This window comes from Colossoma macropomum, unplaced genomic scaffold (assembly GCF_904425465.1).
Source record: "Colossoma macropomum unplaced genomic scaffold, Colossoma_macropomum, whole genome shotgun sequence".
Lineage (NCBI taxonomy): Eukaryota > Metazoa > Chordata > Actinopteri > Characiformes > Serrasalmidae > Colossoma > Colossoma macropomum.
Genome location: NW_023494784.1, coordinates 27,269,917 through 27,289,219, shown reverse-complemented (window position 1 = coordinate 27,289,219; position 19,303 = coordinate 27,269,917). Strand labels below are relative to the sequence as shown.

The 19,303-nt window shown below is 38.2% G+C and overlaps 1 protein-coding gene across 5 annotated transcripts in view; it reads right to left on the bottom strand.

The window, feature by feature from the left end:
• The window catches only part of rapgef4a (Rap guanine nucleotide exchange factor 4a), a 57,765-nt gene that overhangs the window by 1,529 nt on the left and 36,933 nt on the right, over positions 1 to 19,303 (bottom strand). For all 5 annotated transcript variants that reach the window (XM_036566439.1, XM_036566447.1, XM_036566456.1 and 2 more), the window contains 22 exons: positions 18,954 to 19,075; positions 17,142 to 17,325; positions 14,850 to 14,934; positions 14,419 to 14,479; positions 13,534 to 13,610; positions 13,148 to 13,294; positions 11,308 to 11,414; positions 10,792 to 10,877; positions 10,022 to 10,100; positions 9,541 to 9,691; positions 7,477 to 7,565; positions 7,324 to 7,354; positions 7,154 to 7,232; positions 6,198 to 6,344; positions 4,072 to 4,169; positions 2,892 to 3,017; positions 2,590 to 2,768; positions 1,998 to 2,088; positions 1,396 to 1,446; positions 1,161 to 1,248; positions 693 to 757; positions 543 to 597 (listed from right to left, as the gene is read on the bottom strand). In XM_036566439.1, coding sequence (XP_036422332.1) covers positions 543 to 597; positions 693 to 757; positions 1,161 to 1,248; positions 1,396 to 1,446; positions 1,998 to 2,088; positions 2,590 to 2,768; positions 2,892 to 3,017; positions 4,072 to 4,169; positions 6,198 to 6,344; positions 7,154 to 7,232; positions 7,324 to 7,354; positions 7,477 to 7,565; positions 9,541 to 9,691; positions 10,022 to 10,100; positions 10,792 to 10,877; positions 11,308 to 11,414; positions 13,148 to 13,294; positions 13,534 to 13,610; positions 14,419 to 14,479; positions 14,850 to 14,934; positions 17,142 to 17,325; positions 18,954 to 19,075 — 2,198 coding nt within the window. The remainder of the gene's footprint in view (positions 1 to 542; positions 598 to 692; positions 758 to 1,160; positions 1,249 to 1,395; positions 1,447 to 1,997; positions 2,089 to 2,589; positions 2,769 to 2,891; positions 3,018 to 4,071; positions 4,170 to 6,197; positions 6,345 to 7,153; positions 7,233 to 7,323; positions 7,355 to 7,476; positions 7,566 to 9,540; positions 9,692 to 10,021; positions 10,101 to 10,791; positions 10,878 to 11,307; positions 11,415 to 13,147; positions 13,295 to 13,533; positions 13,611 to 14,418; positions 14,480 to 14,849; positions 14,935 to 17,141; positions 17,326 to 18,953; positions 19,076 to 19,303) is intronic.

The following is a 19,303-nucleotide window of genomic DNA, read 5'->3' as shown; positions in this document are numbered from 1 at the left end:
TAAATGAGAGAAGAAGCGAGAAAGAGCGAGACGTAGAGAGAGAAAGAGAGAGAGAGAGAGAGAGAGAGAGAGACAGAGAGCGAGAGAGAGAGAGAGAGAGAGCGAGAGACAGAGAGACAGAGAGAGAGAGGGTTCAGTTCATACTGGCGTCACAATGTAGTGGCACAACACTTTCTTATATCAACTTGTTAAGGAGGTCAGAATGACCTTGTGTGATAATGAGTAGCACAGTAAAGGAAATTAAAGCTTGACATTATGTCCACTTATTAAAACATGAAGTCATGATACTCTTTAAGAAACCTACTGGTGGAAAGAGTTGATTTCAAATTAAAAACTTTTTTTTTATTTTCAAAACAATTATTTTCCAGCCACAATATGAACCGAATAAACCGCCAGTCTAAATTACAAACAGCATCATCTGTAAACAGAAAACACAGTGGTCACCTTATTCAGTTTGTCATGTGCTATATTTAACATACTACACAGAAAACTCAGTGCTGAGTTAGAGGGAAGTAGGAATGTATTATACATTGCAGACTTACTGAAAGGCTGGCTTCTGCAGTATCTCATTATTCGGACTGTGTTGGCAATCATTCGCTGAAATGCATTCAAACATTCATGAAATTGCAATAACACACTAATAACCATTAAACTGTTCTCAGAAACTGACCCAAAATTAACAGAAGACTTACCATTTTCTCAAAGTTGACCAAACTGTCGACGAATGTCTTGTTGCCTTCATGAGTAAAAGTCATATCTAACAGAAAACAGATATCAGGCATTAGATATGTGTAAATTAACCAACTACATGTATAGCGTTCATCTTAACTTTATATCCCTTGTTTCTAATCTTATCAACACTCTCACAATCCCATCATCTAAACTTTCAGTCAATATGACATTTATGCTTAAGTAGAAGGGGAGATATTTCAATACAATTAAATGGGATGAAAAGTCAGTTTTGTTTTGGTATTGTTAACATGTATTTGTCATTTTTTATATCAAAACTCAAAGTTGCACATTACAGAATACAAATGTAATTGTATAATTAATTATGTAATTGATTATGTAATTATACATAAATAACAATGTAATGTAAACTGAATGCAAAACTAAATAACAATACACTTCTAAGGTAACTATAGCTCTACTGCTCATACCTTTAATGAGTAAAGGCATGAAAGGGATGATGGGAGGGTCCAGCTTAGCCACAGTGAGGCGGTATGCTCTGTGGTTTCTAGAAGGATCCTGAGAGATAAAAAAGACAGAATGAGAGAATGGCAAAAAAAAGGCTGATGAAATATGTGGTGCTGTTGTAATACATAAATAATGACTACTATTACCGTATGTTGATAGGAAATTATTTTTTTAAAGTTTGGTGAGGCATCAACTTACCATTAAGTTTTCAAACTCCCCATAAAACTTCTTGAACTTGCTGGGCAGTTTCTGCAAGAAGCAAGGATGAAATGTTAGCCTATAGTATCTGCCCTTCACCCTGAGTATGTATGTGAATGTGTGAGTCTGTGTGATAAGTTTGTCTCATATGCAGAAATAAGAGTGTAACTACTCAGTGACAGATTTAATCAGTAGCGCGTGGCTACAGTATTCAACTTATTCACCAACATATCATCAGCAACACATTCAGTGGCTTCAGCAGTGTCTCCTTTAACTAACTAAAATCTGTTTCCATAGTACCTGGGACATTTGCATGTGTCTGTTCAGCATACTGAAATGGATCAGAATGGGGAGCTTTCTGCATGTTTTCTTTTTTTCTATCACTATGTAAAAGAAGCTAGAAAACACACTAGAAAAAGTGTTTTCTAGCTCAAAAAGGTAGTTTGTGACACAAGCAGATAATAAAAATCTAATAGTTTTAGGTTTAATAGATAATTTTCTAAACTTGTCAAAATAAGAGACAATAGTATTGAGAATTCACATTATTGAGTGAGTCAGATCTGACCCCGTTACACGCATGCGTATGTAAGGTGAAATCTCACCTCCCATGTCTGACTGAGTCGACTGACCGCTGGATTACCTAATCCCATAATAACGGCAAAGAACGAGTTCAGATTCCTAAACTCTTTACAACTGAGAGAGAGAAAATCACACACATTATTTCAAAACATGCAGATACACTATTACACAGCACATACAGTTGTATGCAAAGGTTTGGGCACTCCTGGCCACATTATATAGTTGATTTTTGACATGAAAAGAAGTTAAAACTTTTGCAGCACACTAAAAAAATGGCCATTTAAAGGCTTAAAATCAACAAAATATGTAATTTGGCCATGGTGCTCAAACTTTTGCATATGACTCTATGCACCCATAAACACAAGTCATTTATCTGAGACAAAATCATTAACAGTAGCATACATTTCAATCTTATGCTACAGAATTAATACAGTATTATGTAGTGTTATATAGTAATACTAATTCATACACATGGTCAGTGTGCTATAAATGTGTGACTGTTCATTATTAGATTGAGTGGACTCCTGTGTCTTTCTAACTCTATAGAATGAGGAGGGGTTTGTGTGTTCTTAATGAAAAGCTGACAGTAAATATGAGGAAGAGATTGAATCTCACTGTGCAGCAATCTTGATGAATTTCTTCAGCAGCTGGACGCGTTTGCTGAGGGCCGAGCAGAGGCACACCTCTGTCACCACCCAGAACTGGATCTCGTTAAAGCGCCGGAGGAAAAGATCCAGATTGGCTGTCGTCTTCTTAAAGTGATGCCGTCCAAACGTGTGGTAGATCAACTCGTGCTGAAGCAGAGGACAGGGAAGTTCTACTAAGTTCTACCTCCAAATGTACAGACTACAGACATCAAACAAGGCAAATGTTTTGCATGTATAAGTGCTTTGTGATGTGTTCGTTTTTGCATCTACCTCATGGACACAGTTGAAGAGCTCCCAATCATACAGAGTCATCTGGTAGGCCAGGTCTTTGGAGCTCATTAACTCAAAGCTGGACATGGACCCAACTGATGGCCCTTCCTGCTCTGGCAGTGGAGTCTACAAATACAGTGAACAAGAATCAGTCAGAATCTACAAATATAGTCAACTACAATCAATCAGAATCTATAAACACAGTCAACTACAACCAATCAGAATATACAAACACAGTCAACTACAACCAATCAGAATATACAAACACAGTCAATTACAACCAATCAGAATCTATGAACACAGTCAACCACAACCAATCAGAATCTACAAACACAGTCAACTACAATCAGTCAGCACGTACAAACTATCAATTATACCGACTCATCATCTTCAGTTTAAAACATCAATAATGAAAACCATAGATTAATTAATTAATGTGATTAATTCATGACTAGGTTTGCACAATGATACTGAAAGCATCCGTGGATATTTGCTTAAAAAATTAAAGAAGTAGACACTGGACAGACGTTTACATTTGACTGATATTTCAAACCAATATTTAATGACACGTTTATTGTACTTCAGAAAAAATGTCTGTATTTTATTCATTTCATTGCATTTGTAAGCCTCTACAAACAAATGTAATATTTTTTCTGTAATTTTAGTCCAGGTAGATGTTTATGTATTGGTTTTGGAAGCTGTGTTGGCTGATACATACATAAAAATATCAGATAACGACATTAGTTCCATAACGTTGCATCCTGATTCCTGACCACTGGACCAATAGAAATTAGGAAGGCAACGATATGCCAGCACTAATACAAATATATTGTACAAGAGCATTAATGAGGTTAAAACATATTGCTTTGTTGTAGGTTTTACAAGGCATGTGCTAGCATGTACATGAGGTCATGCTTGTTCAGATTTATGTACACCAGGGGTCATCAATTCTGGTCCTGGAAGAATGACGTCCGGCATAATATGGCGATTTCCCTCATGACACCTGACTCAACTCAGCACTTGATTACCAGGTTTAGTCGGTGTGTTTGAGCATGGAATTCATCAAGCTGAGCTGGACTCTGGCTCCTTCAGGACCGAAATCGATGATCACTGATGTACACAATTATTTCAGTGCAAAACATTGTGTTGGTGTGTGTGTGTACTCCTGATCATGCTGTACCAAAGAGTCAAGCTGTTCCCTTGAGCAGGCAAACAGACGGCCATTTATACTGAGAGAGGAGAAGATGGACACTTCACTGGGCTTCAGCACTGTTTTATCTGAAAAAAGAATACAGATATTATTCTGTGTGCCTTGAGGAAGCTTTCTGGCAGGTAATACAAACTTTTTTCTTTGAAGACACAAAGCCAGTTTGCAAAATATTGCTTTGCTCATGTAATTTTTTTAAAATGATGGCTGAAGTGTGGTGTATTTATAGTCAAGGCAAGTTCACCCCATAACAATTTGCCACTAATACATTACTTAAGAAAAACAAATTCAGACATAAAAAAAAAAAATCATCACATTTTCATGTAGCTCTAAATGTAGTCAGTGACAAGTTCCATCTTTATCTATGCCAGATGCCACAAATTCTCTGGTAATGTTTTGACTCCTAATATTAGTGCATTATTATTATTATTATTGTTATTATTATACCCACAAACTCTATCCTCAGCTTTGCCCTGAAGCAGGGTCAAGGAGTGTGCATTACCCCGTCTGGTTGTCATAACAGTGTGTGTGCTTGTTCTGTAATAACCCTGAGCCTTCACTCTACTCTTCATCATCACAAACTTGTAAATGTGACAGATATGCTGCAATATATCTGCATAGCAACCAAGTGCTGACCCTACAAATGGGCCACATACTGGCATCCAAGTCTGAATACTATGTGGGACTTTATGGTAACTCTATGGTTAAAAAGGAGCTGTTGCCACATTATATCCAAACACAGACACATGTCTGTGATCACACCATAGTAAGCACTGCGCTTGTCCATATGCGGTGTTGTTATGAAGGTCAGCATCAGGCCATGCTGAGGCAGACTGATGCACTGCCAGAGGGAATGGAACTCCAGCAGCCACAGCGGTGCGCAGAATTTTATATGGCACAGCAACAGTGATACGCTGCTGAGAATAAAGTATTCATGTGGCAGGCAGCCAGAGGTCACACGCTCTGAGGTCGTTAACACATCCAGCACATAAAATGAATTAGATTGTAATATCAACGTGCTCACCACTTTTAAATGAGACATTTTTCTGCTCAAGGGAGATGAATTAACACTCATTTAACCCCTCAAGGACTACACCCAGAAGTGGGCGCCTGGACATATCCTGTTATTTTAAACAGTTAACTAGTGACACCATACACTGTCTTTTATATCATCTGATTCAGTACAAACTCAACTTTTCAGTAATAACAGTTTTTGAACAAAAATATTCAAATGTTGACAAAAATAGTAAAAAAATACAAAACCAGAAACATTTTTGCTGCAAAAAACAACAAATACATTGCAGAACCAAACCATGTAAAAGGATAATTAAAACGATTAAACGCTGTATGAACTTATAAAAGTCACTTGAAGTCTCTACTACCTATATGTGCAGGCCTGCAACCATTTTTCTCAGCTTAGGTGTTTTTTGTTTAAGCTCTTTCTGGTGATGTATGTATTGTTATCTAGCTGTACAGAGCCACATCATACTCTTGACATTTCTTAAGTGTCTCCAGCCTCCTCTGTGCTGCCCTATAAAAGTATTTATAGTCTTCATCACTCATCTTGAAGAAAAGCTTGTTTTTTTAAAAGCCTGAAGTGAAACGTTTTGAGTCTTTCAGAAGTTGTGCTGAACCTGCTAATAAGCTGGAACAAGTTAATACTACGTCAGTAGTCATATTTTGAAACGGGAGAATATCTAAAGCTAAATCCCTGCTTTGATTGGATCTGCTGGATGGTGTATTTAATCCTCTGATTGGCCACTAATGACAAAAAAAGTGTTCAAAAAATGCCAGATGAACTTCCATCTGAATATACTAATCTGATGGGCAGGTAATACAGCTGACTCCGCAGATGTAGTGTTGATCTGTCTTGGGATTTCACAGGGAAATATGACACACTGTACATACGTATGACATATTGTCTGTAAGCTCTGCTTCTCTGATTCAATACAGAATTTGAAGTTGATATATGCAAGTTTAAATATAACACCTCGTTAATGCATCAGCACAATGTTAATCCTTAAAGACTTAATGAGATTAAGAGCAAAATGAGCACACTGTGTTTGTGTGTGTGTGTGTGTGTGTGTGTGTGCTCTCACCTCCTGCTGAGCTAAGGTGCACCAGTAGGAGGTCATCTCGTGAGCCCAGTTTATCAGCTACAGCGGACAGGACCTCTCTGACAGAGGCAGACACAGGCACTCGTATGGTAGTGTAGGTGTGGTCACTGCAGTACACCTTAAACAAGACTACAGGTACAAAACAGTGATGCTTTTCAGTGCAATAAACAGGAAAAAAATGCCGTAATGTTCTGACTGTGCAGTAGGTTGATGAGGAGTCAGTGGCCTCCTTAGTGCTTGGAGACAAGAGGCAATACAAGAGGTCATTGTATGTCAAGCTTGTAACAATAGAAGAACCCTTTTTGGTGCTATATAGAACCATTTTCAAGAAAGTTCTATATAGAACCATTTATAATACATTCTCCATCAAGAACAATTTCACCATGCAAAGAACCCTTTAAGCGTGTAAATGGTTATGAGTGTTCATGGTTCTATATAGAACTCTGGTGTTTACTAAAGAACAACCAGTTTTTGGTTAGTTTAGATTTTCTTTCTGCACATGATTGGAACTGTCTTCCTTCTGACTTAAGACGTTTGACAACCATTGGCCTATTTTCAAAACAATTTAAAAACTGCTAATTGCGTTTTGTGTCTTTGCACAGTGGTTGTCTGTTTATTTTGTGTCTTTTGTGTGTTTCTGTTTTTTGGGTTCAGGTTAATGTGTTTCTTGCCTTGATTTTAGTTTTTTGCCTCCTTGAGAAACACTGTTTATTTTAACATTAATATCAACCTGCCCATGAACTGCAGATGAAAATTAGCCATCTGGCTAAATCTGGTACATTTACATTATAAAATAATGATGTTTATTCATGTGTATTGTGCCTGTGAAGTAAAGTGATTTCATGGTGTAGTCTAATGCAACATTAAGCTATCCTTTCAAAACTATTGGCCCTGCCATACATGTAAAACACAGAAAAGTGTCAGTCAAAAATCCTCACTCTCATCTGTGCTCTTGATTGGCTGTCGTTTCTGCAGTTTCTCATCTCCCATGCTGAACTGGCGGAGCAGCACTTTATGCTAAAAGAAGAGAGTATAAGAGAAAACAGCTGCAGGAAGAGCAGCATGTGCAATAAAAGATTGCTCCATTATTTCAACTATTTTCTCTCACCTTTTTCTGAGAAGGTTTCCCATCTTCAGAGCTGAAAATAAAGGCAAATGTGTTCAGCCTTAGAAATGGAGGGTACTAAAGTGGTGCATTAGCTTTGAGTTACCATGCTTAATCAAAAATCAATATGAATAAAATTGAAGAAAAAGACCTCACTGGTGTTTGAGGACCTTCTCCAGCTCAGGAAGCTGCTCTTTAAGTGCAGGAATACGTCTGGCATCTTCAGATACTGCCATGTAAAATTCCTGCATCACAAGCAACAGAGTGAGCCCAGAGAGAGAGAGCTCATTCGTAAAGAAAAAGCTTAGATCTAAGCTGAAATAAAATGCGGTTTAAAATGTGATAACTACTACTAACAATAATAATAGCAACATTCACATCTAACAACAATAAAAAATCATCTATGTGATCGTTGGTTAAGATTTAATTACTATATTATTAAAATGATTATAATTGTTAATTGTTGCTGTTATTTTTGTCACCTAAACATTCTGCTCACAATAAACAAAGTCAACTTCAGAATTATTGGCACCACTCAAGGAACTAGTCAAAAACAATCATATAAAATAAACAACGCATTTAATTAAATGTTCCTCAAAAATATTGCAGAAATTGCTTAATATTTATCTATTAGAAATCAGTCCTACAAGAGCACTGTTTTATTTTAAGGAAAGTGTATTCTTTTAAAAAAAATTATGGGGCAAAAATATTGGCACCCTTTAATGTTTGAAATAAAACCAAAGAAGTTTGCATCTTTGGGAAAAGCAATCTTTCTTTATATTGCTGCTAGTCTCAGGAAACTCTGTCTATGACATTTCCTGTTTCCCTGGAATATAAATATGAGGTCAAACACATATAAAGTCTCTTTGTTAATCAACATGGGTAAAATTAAAGATGTCAACTCAAATGAGACAGAAGACTGTGGACCTGCTCAAATTACGAAATTAAGTCAGCTAAAATTACCATTAAGCACAATCAGAGAGTTTGAAAAGCACAGTTGAAAATTTGCCAAGAATAGGATACATGAGCTTACTGCCCCCACGTGCAGTGAGGAGGATGCTGAAAGTTGCGACCAGAAAGCTAAAGATTGCGGTTTCAGAACTGCCCAGTTCAGCTGAATCTTAGGGTTTTCAGATTTCCACTGTCAGGCACCACCTCCATGACCACAAGCTTTTAGGAAGACTTGCACGACAGAGCAAGCCACAAATGCAGCATCTGAACTTTGCAAAATGTCATTGGATGTACAAATGGGACTGTGTGATGTGGTCAGAAAAGGCAAAAATTAAACTTTTTGGACAAGCACAGCATCATCACATTTGGTGAAAAAAAGACTACATACAATGAAAACAACTTACTGTCAAATATGGCGGTAGAACATTGATGCATTGAAGCTGTTTTGCTGCTAGTGACCAAGGATTTCATGTAAAAATCAGTAGCATAAAGAATTCCACTAAAAACCAGGATATTTGAGCCAAAATCTGTCTGCCCCTGCCTGAACACTGAAACTTGGCTATGGGTGGACCTTTCAGCAAGATCATGACCCCAAATACACATCAAAATCCATACAGAAATCTTTTCAGGGACACAAAATCAAAGTTTTGCAATGACCCTCTCAGTCTCCATATTTGAACCCAGTTGAAAACCTGTGATGTGTATTGAAGAGAGCAGTTCACATACAAAGACCCAAGAATTTCAGGGAACTGGAAATGTTCTGCATGGACAAGTGGTCCAACATCTCTCATCAAGTGCTCTCCAACCTTGTTAAGCATTACAGAAAGTGGCTCAGTGCTGTTATTCTCACCAGGGGAGGCGTCACCAAATATAAATAATGGGGATGCCAAAATTTTTTGAACTTATGCTTCAAAAAGAAGTGTTACTAAAGAAAATACATTTTTTTTTAATATTTTAAAAATAAAAATATGCGACTTACACATTTGCTTAAGCTGGAAATATCACTCATTGCATGCATGGTTTATTTGAAGTATCGATTTTAGCATTTCATAATTCTAGACCGTATATCATCAAATAACCCAAAATATCGGTCAAATCTAAACATCAGTCTGATGCTGATATTTTTAAAGCAAATATCTGCCAATATACATACAATTCTGATATCATCAGAAGTGATGATATTATCAGTTATGATATTACTGCACTTTTCAGAACTGAAATGGAGATGTCCTTGGCCTTTGTGTTCATGTGTGCTGTGCTGAATGAAACCTGAAGGAAGGCCAGTGAACTCTCCTCCTCCTGCAGGTGGTCAGTGTTGATGGCAGCCCACTGCAGCACCAGGCGTATGACCCTGCGCTTGTTATTCAAAGCATAGTCCAGCCTCTCCTGGTCACTGCCCTGAGACGCCTGTGCGTGGTAGGTTCACTGGGGTTAAGGACAAAATGCATTACACAGCACCGGGCCTGTTACAGCTGCTGAGAACCTGGAAATCCATAAGTTTCTACATACCAGATATTGCATTATGTTATTCAGAAGCATCAAACTATTTAGGGAAGTTTCTTGTTGAGCATTTTTTTGCACATTTTGGTCTGACTACCTCACACAACAACAACATGTCATCTGAATCTGACATATTGGAGGAACCTGTGGCTTTACAACAGGGTTTTTAAAAAGCACTGACACACAGAACCACTCAAGCCTAAACAAAAAGAGGAAGAGAAAGAGAGAACGAGAGAGAGAGAAAGGATATTGTGCCATAAGGAGTGGACACAGTTGAGTATTGGGGATAAACACACAGTGCATAAGCACAAAGTCATCCAACGCTGGATCTGCAGATAGAGAAAGAGAGGCATAAAGAGACAAACAATAAGATAAATGGAAACAGAAAGAGGAAACAGAAAAAAGAGATGAATGTTATACACAGATCTCTGAATCATGACACACTGATCATTCTACAGCATTAGATCAGCCAAGTTCAGTTCACATAAGCGTATGTCCAAACAGATGGGCAGCAGTGGCCTTGCCCACTCAGCCCTCACTCATGCCCTCATTATGGTCTCTGGGAGAATAGGACACAGTAAAAGTGTTCCCTTGTTAAATCTTAGCTGTTGATTTTATTCTAATGGGTGAAAAGAAAATGTGATCTATTAAAAATTCACTTAAAAACTGCTTTTGAAAACTTAGCTTAGGTAAAGCCTGATTCTGTTTAAAATTAATAATACTAATGTTAGTTACAAAGCATAACATGTATTATAATAATAATAAACTTTTACAAGGCACTTCATTTACAAACAATCTGAGTAGCATTTTAAACATATGAAGGATGCTATTTCATACATTTAAATTGCACATCAAAGTGCTGTATAGTGCACTAAAGAAGGCAGCAGAGAAAAGAAACATGAGGAAGTCAAAAGAGTAAAATACAAAAACGAGCCTAAATAATAATTCAACAAGTAAGGTCAAATCAATAAATTAATCAATCCATCAAAGCGTTCTCATCTGTTAGCAGTGTTGGAGTACCTGACTCTGTGAACTGGGAATCTAACTTCATAGTCTCTAGGAAGTGTTCCAAAATCTTCTCTGGAGTTCCGGACATCACAGTATATCTGCAGAGTTCAAACTTAAGGTCTTTATGAAGAACACAATTAAAGCAGATGAAAAACTATAGCTACTCATAATATGGACAATATACACAATAGTGATGCACTGAATTCAACACGTAGATATATTACATCAATACAGTTTTCTCTTTTAGTTACTTACTAACTGGCAACAACTGTGTTGATGTAATATTATTATAAAACATTATTGTATTTATGAGAAAATTCAAATGATTTACCTAGTAAATTCAATTTGTTACATTTTTTAGTTTAAAAACAATGAGGGAGAGGGAGAAAGAGGTGGAGAGATAGAGAGGTAAAGAGGCAGAGAGCAACAAGCAAACATAGAGAAAGACAGAGAGAGAGAGAGAGAGAGAGAGAGAGAAAGAGAGAGAGGGGGAGAGAGAGGGAGAGAGAAGGAGAGAGAGAGACATACTTGAGCGGTGAGGAGCTTGCATGGCTGGAGCTTCTGATGTTGCTTTTTTCGAGAACTAAAACATCCTCTTCATGTTCCTTCAGTCGCACCGTATTCGCCTCTACATCCTACACACACATAGATGTTGCTTGTTGTTTATCTTAATATTTACGTTTCTGTACAAAAACAACTCATCCCTGATTTACTTGCAATCACACACAGCCACTTACAGTGCAGAGCGCACACACACATACACAGGCTGGATTACTGAATGGTGGGGTCAGCATGGTGGATTAGTACTGTTGTGAAAGTAGCACTGAGGGTAAAGTGTAGTCAGCAGATTAACTGATGCTGAAGCTGAGATCAATGTAAACACACACTCCTACATTTCGTACTTCTCTGTATAGAGCATGTACAGAACACAGTTAATGCAACACAAACAGGAAAATATCACAATATCAGTATGGCATCATCTAATAATCAGCCCTAATAGACAAAAGCTGACATCTACCCTATTCATACTCCACATATCATTGTTTTTTCATTTTTATTTTTCGACATTATTTGTGCACAGCAGCTGTCCTTTACATTGAGTGATCATTTCATAATGAATGAGCCAACAGAAATGTCCCACAGTTGCTTTAAATAAAATCTCATTACATTAATATTTTTACATCCTTCTGTAACGTTTCTATTTTGGAGATACACAGCTTTTTTTTGGACAGTGATGATATACAGCAACATGACTGTACTGAGTAAATTAAAGGAGTGCACTGTAGCTACGAGGCTAATGTAGCTAACAAGTCACCACAATTCTTAGATTAGCCATACCTTCACTCCAAAACCGAAGAAGCAAGCTTCAGACACTAAGCATGTCTGGGCTGACTGACTATATTTGTGGTAGGAAGAAAATTGTGTGATTGTGAACCATTCCTTTATGTATAGAACGACACAGAACTAATTGTTGTAGTATCGCAAAGTAACCAGCAGAGGGAGACTATGACCAATCAAAAAACTGTATCATTCAGAAGCAGATCAAGTCTAAACCCCTTTTATGAAGACAGTCACATTCAAAAGTTTTGGCACCCTTGTCAAATTACATTTTGTTAATTTTCTAATTGAAAATAAATACACATCCTCTACAGACAACACACCAATGCATATTTTAATTTTAATTACTGTTTATTTGCTGAATTTAACATGTTGAAAAAAAAAATCAAACTAAATTACTATTTTTCCAATAAACAGAAATTATGCCCTGTATACCATATTTAAGTTTTGTGTTTAAGTTAACGTGTTAACTTATTTGCACTTAGAAAAACAACATAGGCAGTTCAAACTTTTGCATATGACTGCTCATATGAAATGCTCAGAGAAAAAAAAGACTCCTGCAGTCCAGTCTGTCCAACAAAAAGAATGCAAAGATTAGAGCAAATTGTTCAAATGCAAATGTCTGTTAAGTTACTTATTTTTAGGACAAAACCTGCCTCTCACCCTCTGCATGCAGGCACACACATGCACGCACGTACACCCACAGACACACACTCACACACAGACAGGGTGTCTGGTCAGACACTGCTCTGGTTTTTCTGAGCTAGGGCACCTATTGTCTAAGCAACGAGAGAGGGATTTTCCTGTGTTACACACTGAGACAGATAGAGAGAGACAGAGAGAAAGAGATATAGAGAAGTGAGAAAGAGGAGAAGTGAGAAAGAAAGAACAAAGAGAGAACGAGGGAGAGAGAAGCATCCAAAAGTAACAGTATTGAGCAATTCGCTCAGAGTGCATTATCACAAAAATACTGTGAAATGTGTGATCGACACATTTAGAAAAGAACATTGTAGTGCAGTTCACTCCTCACCCTGAGGATCCTGTTAAAGTCCTCTTTATCCACCCTCAGGAAATGGCAGTTGTCCTCTCGTAGGACGATGGAGGCTGCACGTGGTGCATCATTCACCAGAGCCAGCTTTCCAAAATCATCACCCTCATGCAGTGTGCAGACCACACCCTGAAACACACACACCATCTTTACCCTCCAACACTGGCCACAGCATGCCCACTCACAGCAAACACACTCAAACACACTCTCTAAAACTTCTTTTTCACTTACTACATAGCACACACACACACACACAGAGCTAATCGTAATAAACAGCTCTAATATGATTAGCTGGCTAGATTTAAAACAGATTAGAAGCTTAATTTGTCATTTGAACAGGAAAGTCTTACAACAGTAACTGATCTCACCTTTCCATAAATGACCACATTAACTGAGCCCTTAAGGATGATGTACCATGAGGTGCCTTCCTCACCCTGATTAAACACTAACGATGAGAGAAATGACCGACAGTGAAAAACAGAACAAAGATTAAAACAAAGAGAATCACCCAGAACCCACACTAAATGGACCAATAGTATGTAAACAAAGTCATTCAGAGTAGTTTGATGTGAAATGTTGCATTGTAGAGAAACTTACAGACTCAGATTTCTTAATAATGATGGTAATAGGACACAGGGGTTGCAATTTCTATAATACAAATATAATCTCTCACAGGTGACATCAATAAATTGTCTCTGTTCAAAGAAAAACAAGCATCTACAAAATGCCAACATTACAAGAGAAGGCAAAAATGTTCTTTACTTTTAGTGTAAATTAATGTAAAGATTTTATTTTATTGTGGTAAAACGTTTAGTTGGGGCACTGCATGTTCCCTGAGTGTTCCTCTCCACCATCAATGTCTTTCAAAAAGACATGTTTAGGCCAAAATCTTATCTCAGACCTATCATAAAACAATGTCTCATGTGTTTATAAGCATTTTGTGTTAATAACTTTGAGTGATGTAGCTTTTGAAGGCTCTTCCAACGTCTGGTTCCTATCACAACCAATATGAACAGTTCTGACTCTGTAAGTTTCTCTAAAACCAAGCCTTTCACAGCAAGTACTCTGACTTTGTTTATTTCTTAATGATTTAAATATAAACTATTTAATTTTCAAAAATTTCCCTTTAATTAGACAATCTGGGAGTAACATTTTGAATATATATGTTTTTTTCTAATTATGTATGCAGGGAAAGTGCTTTTATACCTAAGATTTGTGAAGTAAACCACATGAAATTTAGCTTCTCCACTTACATACTGTTCCTGCTTTTGCATGGGACTCAAAAATGAGGACACCTGCTAACTCCCTTTTTACCTGAAAAAAAGAAATTGCAATAAATAGCAATAAATAACACATGTCTCCCTTCATTGTCATTATCTATATATCTATATAGCCAGAATCATTTATTACCATTGCCTATATTATCACAACCTACCAATGCCCTCTCTTTGGTTAGAGTATTGTTGTGAACCATGACCTACACTTTTTATCTGCATTTTAATTTCAGGCACAAGAAACTTCAGTAGATACTGTTCTTATGGACTATTGTCTTTCAAGCCTTAATGTAGTCTGAACAGATGTTCCTGATGAAGGTTACACTGTACAGACTTCCCACTGAGGGTCCACTCATGGGGAGACTGCAAATACATTAAAAATAATTTAAGACAGCAATGCTTCTACTCACTGTTGTGGAGAGGTGTGATAAGGCTTTTATATGCAGCAGCTCCTCATAAATAATCTCTAAGTCATCTACAGTCCTCTGACCAGGCCTAGAGAAAGAGAGTAAAAAAGGAGAAAGAAAGAAAGAAAAAAATTCTAAACTCTTAATTGTACATGAATGAATGGGACATACAATAAATTCTAGTGAAATCATAAGTTTAAAGACATTAGGCTGCAGTACACTGCTTTCTTCCTTGCTTATCTTAAAGGACCCATATCCTACATTTTTTTGTATTTAAATTTTTCCCCCTGAGGTCCACCCACAATGTTTGTGGGCTTTTATGTACCAAAAACAATCATAATTCATTTTTATATCGCCATTCTCCAGCCTTTCTTTATCCCTTAGGATTAAACAGACTGTTTTATTACTGTGCTTTTAAGACTAATATGGAATGACCTCTGTTCTGACTGATGGTCTTATATTGTGCCTCATTCAAAAAGCTGTCTGGATTAAAACCTATTTGTGAACGGGCAGAGCCAAACTGCTATAGGTAAAACAGGTGGGGCTAAACTGCTGCAGGCTGAATGGGCAGAGCTAAACTGCTGGAGACTGAATAGACTGGGCTGAACTGCTGTAGGCTGAATGGGCAGAGCTAAACTGCTGGAGACTGAATAGACTGGGTTGAGCTGCTGTAGGCTGAATGGGCGGAGCTAAACTGCTGAAGACTGAATAGGTGGGACCAAACTGCTGTTGACCTAGCAGATTTGGGTTAAACTGCTGTAGGCTGAATGGGTGGGGCTAAACTACTGTAAGCTGAATGGGTAGGGCAAAAACTGCTATAGACTGAATGGGTGGAGCTAAACTGCTGTAGGCTGAATGGGTGGGGTTAAACTGCTGTAAACTGAATGGGTGAGGCTAAACTACTATAGGCTGAATGGGAGGCGCTAAACTGCTATAAGATGAATGGGTGGGGCTAAACTGCTGTAGGCTGAATGGGTGGAGCTAAACTGCTGTAAACTGAATGGGTGAGGCTAAACTACTATAGGCTGAATGGGTGGCGCTAAACTGCTGTAAGCTGAATGGGTGGGGCTAAACTGCTGTAGGTTGAATGGGTGGGGCTGAACTGCTGTAGGCTGAATGGGCAGGGCTGAACTTCTGCAGGCGGAGGGAGCTGAGCTAAATTGCTGTGGAATGAATGGGTGTGGCTAAACTGCTGTAAACTGAATGGGCGGGGCAAAACTGCTATAGGCTGAATGGGTGGGGCTAAACTACTGTAAGCTGAATGGGTAGGGCAAAAACTGCTGTAGGCTGAATGGGTGGGGCTAAACTGCTGTAGGCTGAATGGGTGGGGCTAAACTACTGTAAGCTGAATGGGTAGGGCAAAAACTGCTGTAGGCTGAATGGGTGGGGCAAAACCGCTATAGGCTGAATGGGTGGGTCTAAGCTGCTGTAAACTGAAAGGGTGGGGCTAAACTGCTATAGGCTGAAAAGGAGGAGCTAAACTGCTGTAGACTGAATGGGTGGGATTAAACTGCTGTAAACTGAATGGCTCGGGCTAAACTGCTGTAGGCTGAATGTGTGGGACAAAACTGCTATAGGATAAATGGGTGGAGCTAAACTGCTGTAAGCTGAATGGGTGGAGCTAAACTGCTGTAAACTGAATGGGTAGGCTAAACTACTATAGGCTGAATGGGTGGAGCTAAACAGCTGTAAGATGAATGGGTGGGTCTAAACTGCTGTAGGTTGAATGGGTGGGTCTGAACTGCTGTAGGTTGAATGGGTGGGTCTGAACTGCTGTAGGTTGAATGGGCAGGGCTGAACTTCTGCAGGCGGAGGCGGCTGAGCTAAATTGTCGTGGAATGAATAGGTGTGGCTGAACTGCTGTAGGCTGAATGAGTGGATATATGTAATTGCGCTGGTTTTTGTGACATCACAAAAACAGTGAATCTAAATTGAACTGTTTTTGCAGTTTTGTTTCTACATATGGACTGTATGAAGTGGGGAGTGAACGGTACGTTCTTTGAATCTTTAACAAGTTACATACTACATCAAACTCTTTCATTTAAAAAAAGTAAAGAAAATTTAGTTTTCCAAGATATAGAACCTTTAAAATGCCCTTTCCTTTAGCGTTTTATGTTCCTTGAACAGTCTAATCAGCTCTCTTTAAAGAAGATCTAAGCAGGAAGCCTGCCAGGATAAAAGTGAATATACATCAGTTAAATTTTGAAGCAGCCCTATTCATAGCTGTGCCCTTGGGGCTAATATAATGATGATACAGCCTTAGAGGTCACTCGTGTTTCTGGGGCGAGAGCGTACTGTTTTCGAAGGATCATGCGCATGTGAGCATCAGGGCCCATCTGAGACAGGAGGAGCAGCGTGTCCTGCAGTTCTTCATCACTCTCCTTCTTCTCCTCCTCACTGGGGAGCAATGCATCATCCTGCTCATCATCCAAGAAGCGATAGAACAGGTACTTATCCTGGAAGTCCAGCTCGTGGTCAACTGCAACACAACACAGACCAGCACTTATCATTTAAAGATGTGCACGTATAAACACAGTCACACTTACATGACCGCACCATAACATGTGCTGCCCTGACTGTGTTTGTTACAGTGATCTGAGCTGACTGAGAATAGATCTCCTGTCAGCACATGCAATAAGCAAGCTATGCTACATCTGGACTGGAGTCAGACTTGAATGTGTTCCAAAGGAGAGCAATAAAGCCTGTATTTTTGTATAAGCCAGAAACTACTTTATCAGAAACATCTACCATAAAGCCATATACATGCAGTTAGTAGATTTGCAAGCACTGACTGTGTCCCATTTGCTTCACAATTTATTAGCCACTCTCTATGATCAGTGTACAAGGACCATCACCAGATATTGTTTGAGTGGTGAACCATTCTTAGATCAGTGGCACCAACATGGTTAGTCGTTAGATGGTCAGTAGTACCAGCATGGTAATGGGTGTTGCACTGACCAACAAAATGCAGCTGAACCCAGAGATGGGTACTTGGTCAACTGCTTTGAATAACAAGCAATTTGTTATCAAAAATCTTCAATCTGATGGACATTACTGAAATACTGCATGCAAAAAATGTGGCACAACAACTTCAAAACTGAAAAAAAAAGTTTGTTACCTTAATTTCTGGATAGCAAATAGCCAAAATAGTCTGAAAGCTATACTTGCGAATACATTTTTATACATTTGCTGTTAACTTACAGATTGCATTCCCTAAAATATAAAGCACTTTGCTTTTGTGCAGTGCAATCCCTACAACTAATAAAGACTTCATCACTACAGACTATTAACAGAGAATCTGAGACTTGACTTGGATTTGCACCATTGAGACTTATGGCTTAACTTGTGATTGGCAATAGATGTGCTTGATTAAATGGGCAATGAATGTAGGTAGGTGTACCTAATAAACAGGCATCTCAGCATACTTTATATGTAATATACTTTGTATAATAAATGGTCACTGTCAGGTCAAAACTTTGTAACACCATTATTGTCAATTTTTTTAATACCGGCTGCCATGCATTGTGTAATAATTTCATAATGAATGGACCAATGATGTCCAAAATAACTTTTTTCCTTCTCCTATAAAGTTTCCTTGGTAAGGCATACAATATGGTCAATCACAATTCAGTACCAGGTTGTATTTTATGTCATATTTAAAAGGCCAGTATCATGAAAATTTATTTTTTAATAGTTTGATGCAGTACATAAACATTTTTAAATTTTTAAAAACATTAGTTTTGACTCATCAGTACATTCAGCTCATATATGGAAACTAAGCTGCAAAACAAGTCTGTCTATTCAGCACACAGCCATTAAGCTCTTTCCGTTCACACTGAAGTTGTAAGTCGTGTCTCAGTCGGGACTGCTTTTTGAACAAGGGGAGGCCAATCAGAACAGAGTAATGTCAGTCTTAAAAGCATTTTCAAAAACAAAAACAAAACAAAAATAAAAATCTTGTTTACTTCTAAGGGACAAGAGGAGGTTCAAAAATGGCCATGTCTAATTGAATTTTGACTGTTATGGTATTTAAAATCAGATAAAAAAAGACACTGTAAAAATAGTCATGGTGTGTATTTTATGACAGTTAAAGACAGTTCAACTGACCGTGGTTGAGCACTCCCTCCTCCAGCAGCACCTGCCACATCCCCACTGCCTGAACCCGTGAATGCACACAGGAACCCTGCTGCATCTGCCAGTCAACCAGCTCTGTACCTACACAGCACCTCCTGCACACACACACACACTTAACACACTGAGTAAACTGTATCATCATGTCTCAATGACAGGACAACACCTTTACTCTCATAAGTACTATTCAGACTGTATTACATGGGGGAGGCGGGGTAATGCTGCTGTACCACAGGACGTCTGTAATGTTTATGACTGATTCACATGGTTTGTCACTCTGTATAAATGAGTGGCTACTCGATTTATCTTCACTCCAACAAAGAGGA